General features: G+C 34.8%; 1 protein-coding gene across 1 annotated transcript; it reads right to left on the reverse strand.

The window, feature by feature from the left end:
- Positions 1-253: 253 nt before the first annotated feature.
- Positions 254-1652, reverse strand: LOC110097168 (aspartyl protease family protein At5g10770-like). Its single transcript, XM_020823418.1, has 2 exons — positions 1649-1652; positions 254-1467 (listed from the first exon to the last, which is right to left on the reverse strand). Exons 1-2 carry the CDS (start codon positions 1650-1652, stop codon positions 254-256), a joined length of 1218 nt encoding a protein of 405 aa, XP_020679077.1.
- Between the last annotated feature and the right edge of the window lie 3108 nt (positions 1653-4760).

A 4760-nucleotide genomic window follows, 5' to 3' on the forward strand; every position in this document is an offset into this window, starting at 1 on the left:
AACAATTAGTCATCATTCCCCCTTGATTATAAAGAAATTAAGCACATCTTAATGGCTTTCATAAACTCATATAAAGTTTCCTTTATTTGATATTTAATTATTTCATAAATTTGGGATACAATTGAACTTCTTTTTTTCATGACTACATTTATTGTCCCACATGCCCCGATTTTATAACCAACATGATGAAACCTATTCATTATAGCTACATCAATACATTACATTTAACCCAATCAACTTGATCAATCCATCACTAGTTACAACCATTACTCCCAAAGCAAATTCTTGAGTTCCCCACATCATAGACTACATTGAACCTACGTTGATGCATATTACCAATAACTGCAACAATAACCTCATCATTTGTTTTAGCGAAGGTTAAGCACGCTTGAGATGAACTAGTCATATAAAGTATCCCCGAGCCATCTAAGGAAGCCGTCACTTCGCCGTCATAGATCAACACAATCTCCGGCACGCCCACATCTGAGTGGCCAGTGAGGTCATAACATGTGTCGAGATTGTCTAGTGGCGGCGCCATCGAGTAATTAATCATTTCTTCTTGGAAAATGCTGCGAAGGGCGGAGTAGACAGTGGGTGGCAGGTAGCTAATCGATGCACCAGAGTCCAATACCGTTTCAGTAGGTGAAAAGGCGAGCCTTATACCCGCAATAGAAATGGCAATGAGCTTGAGGAAGTACAAGGATGGAAAATTTTGGTTGGTTAGCATCGGTGTATACTTCACACCAGGGACAGTCCTACCTAGTTCGAGATATCCAATTTCATTGGACCCTGATGGTAGACAATATGAGAATACCTTGTTATAAAATTGAGTTGTTTGAGAAATAATTGAAACAGCTCCCCGACCGAGGCCTAATAACCCATCTGCTTGTCCGAAATCTCCGGTGTTGTTATGTCCACAGCCGAAGCGGAAGTTGTGTATAGTATCAGAGGAGAATGTTAATGTGTCTTGAATTAAGGAGCCATTAGTACTAGAATGATCGAGATATTCATCCATGTAGAGACATGTGGATTTAGAGGAGCAACCAAATTTTTTGAGTTCAGTACAATTGTTGGAGTTGCATAAGATGTCGTTGAAGGTGGAGGAAAGGGTAGGGTCATATAATGGGTTTGTTTGGGGGTAGCAGTTAACACAAGGGACACATTGGGTCCAAGTGAGATCGGCACCGGTGTCTAACATAAGTGAGAAGGACTTGGTAGGGGTGCCTAGGCCTATATTGACGATATAGCTGCTGGATCCACTAAGAATGATGCTTACCGGAACTCTTGAAAAAAGAGAACCACCAACAGGGTTGAGGCGTGCATTGGCGTTGGCGACCCGGCGTTGGATGTAATTGACGCGTGCTTGGTCCCGTCGGAGAAGCTCCATATGGGATGGCTTGTCCTTGTGCTCCCGGGATGAGCACAGGCCGTGCCAGTGGACCACGTTGAACCTGGAAGGGGTCGTGCCTGTCACAATTGTAACAACTAATTAATGTATGTAATGATTTTTTTTTTCTTTTGCATCACATTTAAGATTGTGATATCTATGTTACCTAGTGAATGTTGTGCAGTAACATATTGACAATACAAATTCTAGATATCAAGTGTAAGATCTAGTTAACAAATTCAAAGAACATGCCTTATATACCCATGCTTGTATTTTGAGCATTACAATGCTAACATTTCACCCCAAAAAAATAATAAAAAATAATCTTGTGATACCACAAAAGCTTGTCACAATTCAACCCGATCAGGACAAGTCCCATCGTGATGAGCTGTGACAGGCAAATCGCATGATGTAGTTCTATAATGTTTTAGATTCACTTACAATATTCATTTTAAATAAACTACATACTATAGAGCTACTAAAACATTCAACTACTAAAAATAAACTCATCTACAAGACTTTTTTTCATTTTATCAAAGTGTATCTACACTACAGTATATGGCAAGATGCAAAAGATATATAACTGAATAATAAACTAGCCATGACTATAAAAAAATCAAAATAGGAAAATACCTATAAATTTTGATTTGATCCTAAACTGCTAATAAACATTCTTTTATTATTCTAATTAATTTATGAAAAAAATAGTCTCCAATAGGGTATTAGGAAATTATTTAAATTGCTCGCAAACTTTTTTCAGGCATGGAGCAGGAGTTGCTCGGCAACAGTGACTTGACGTCGATGAAATGGTGTTCTCCGGCAACCTCTCACACTGATACTAGAAAATTCATCTCTATTAGAAGCAAAAAGAAGAAGAGATTGAGAATAATAAAACAGAGAGTAGAGAAGAAGTTGCCATGAGAATAGAACTTTGAAGCTCTACTTAGGATAATTTGGAGTAAGCCAAGTGGAGGTGGCGATTTATAGGCAGTGGATGACTGTGCATAATGGGGTTTTTAGAAATATGCTTTAGAATATAATTTAATGTTTTAAGGGAAGATTAGGTGGTGGAAGAAATGATAAAATAAGGGTTTTGGCCTATAAAGAAGGAAACAAATATCTATTGCTTGGGCTTGTTCTTATTTTATCAACTTGTTGATTTTTTCCTAAGTTTAATTTATAAATTATTTGGATTCCTATCAATCCAAATTTGTTGAAAGGTGTCGGCCGTTGGATTTGGCCCTATGTTTGATCAAGTATAAACATAACAACTAATGATGAGTGTTGAAAAGTTAGAATATGCTTGCAGCTTTCCCACTATATAACTTGTTCTTTAAGGAATAATAAAAAGAACAAAAAAAATTTTTTTGATAGTATTATGAGTGAGAATTTAGTTTAGGGCACCAGATAATTATCAGTTAATTAGCGGATTTTATATCGAATAATTAGATTTTTTTACAAAATTGGTAATTTATTTTACAAAATAGAAAAATCTAACTCACAAATAAAACAAATTTTTAGCTCTGTGTAGAATCTTAATGTGTCGATCAATCAAGTTGTATTATTGTATGAGACCTAAATTATGTTGGATGAGCTCGTTGAGGGGTTGTATGGGTCCTCCATGTGCTGGGGTTATGGTGTTTTGTACCTTTTTTTTTGTACAGCATTGCGACGCTATATAGTCGAGTTGGAGATAGACATAGAAGAACTCACAACACTCTAGATTTTCACGCTATTACGCTGACAATAAGACTAGAGACATAAAGTGGAGTGTCGTAGCACTCCAAGCCTGGTGCCGCAATGTTGCAAGTGTTGTGGCCCTTGGTTAATTTTATGTTTGTATCTTTATCTATTATGTGTAGAGAATATTGCAAGGAATAAAGAGAGAAAAGGTGAGAGCGAGAAAGAAAGAGATGTATATAAATTTTCCCAATTTTCATAGTGAATTTCTTGGTGTTGTGTGATTCTAGGGTCTTTTTCAGATTTCAAAATATTCACATTGAATAATGATATTTTTTTTCACTGCATTTTCTCTTCCTTGTTTGTAGACTCTATATGGGTTAGTTTCCCAACACAATCTTGTGAAGGGAAATTACACTTAAAACGAAGTGCCTATTTATGTGAGAAAATGCTAATTGTAATTAGAAATTTTTATGGCACTTATTGCAATTCACAAAAAATGGAGTTTGTCACATAGATGGAAATCTGATGCAATATTGTAACTTAAAATATTTCAAATAATTTTCTAAAGAACAAATTGCAGTCGAGATTTGGGATAATTAGTTTTATTCCATGTGAATGTGAATAAAAATTTATATTATCAAAATTAAAATTATATTTTTTTTCTGATAAAAAATAAAATAATTAATTTTATCCCTATAAATAATTCTAATTATTAATTATATTAGTGAAAGATAATACATTTTTTTTTTAATTTTGATTAAAAAAATGAGGGAAAATTTTTCTAAAAAGAGATTATTGATTTCTTTCTTCTATTACAGTATAAGCAAGTGCTTACAAAATTAAAAGAGGAAAGAGTCGACAGACTATGCAGTAGTTCCACAATTGGCATGTAATAATAATCAGGCAATAGTATAAGAAATAAAAGTATCTCAATAAAAAATCATTTTCTCCAAATTATACATTACTCTATAACAAAAAATTAATATATAAGAATTGATCACTTCAATATATCAGAAATCTATCTTTGTTAATTTACTAAATAAACTAAACATATAGATAATATCCATTTGTCAATTCAGGTTATAACATACAAGCCCATTCTCTTTGTTGACATTTGTATTACAATAAAATAACAAAAAATATTGAAAAAGGGATGAAACCATTACATTTGCTCTGCTCAAAATCCCTCTGCTCAAATCGAATTCGTCATCGTTATAGTCGCATCGCATACCCTATGTAAAATGAGCCGAATGCAGGCCTATGTCGCGTGCGTAACCGCTTCCCTCATTCGCATTGTTAAAGAGAGACGGAGACGAAGCCCTTCACTTTTCTCACACTCAAATCCCGCTAGCCAAGTAAATTTCCATGTGCCGACTCTGCCTGATCTTGCCACCTATCGAAGCCGCTAGATCCACACCGACCCAAACCTCGACCACAGTCTTTTTCCTTCTCTCTTCTCAATCATCCTCGCCTTTGCTCACTGAAGTTGCAGTTATCGACCTCAAACCAAGCTTGGCATGTAGCTATCAAGGTCCAACCTTTTCTTATTTGTTTCTTTCCAGTTCACTATGTCCTTGATTATTCGCATGTGTTATTGTTGTTAGATAATATATTTAGCATTTATTAGTTTTTTTTAGCAAATTATGCACATTATTATTGGTGATTTTAATCATATATATATATATATGTG

Source organism: Dendrobium catenatum, unplaced genomic scaffold (genome assembly GCF_001605985.2).
Source record: "Dendrobium catenatum unplaced genomic scaffold, ASM160598v2 fragScaff_scaffold_1019, whole genome shotgun sequence".
Taxonomy (NCBI): domain Eukaryota; kingdom Viridiplantae; phylum Streptophyta; class Magnoliopsida; order Asparagales; family Orchidaceae; genus Dendrobium; species Dendrobium catenatum.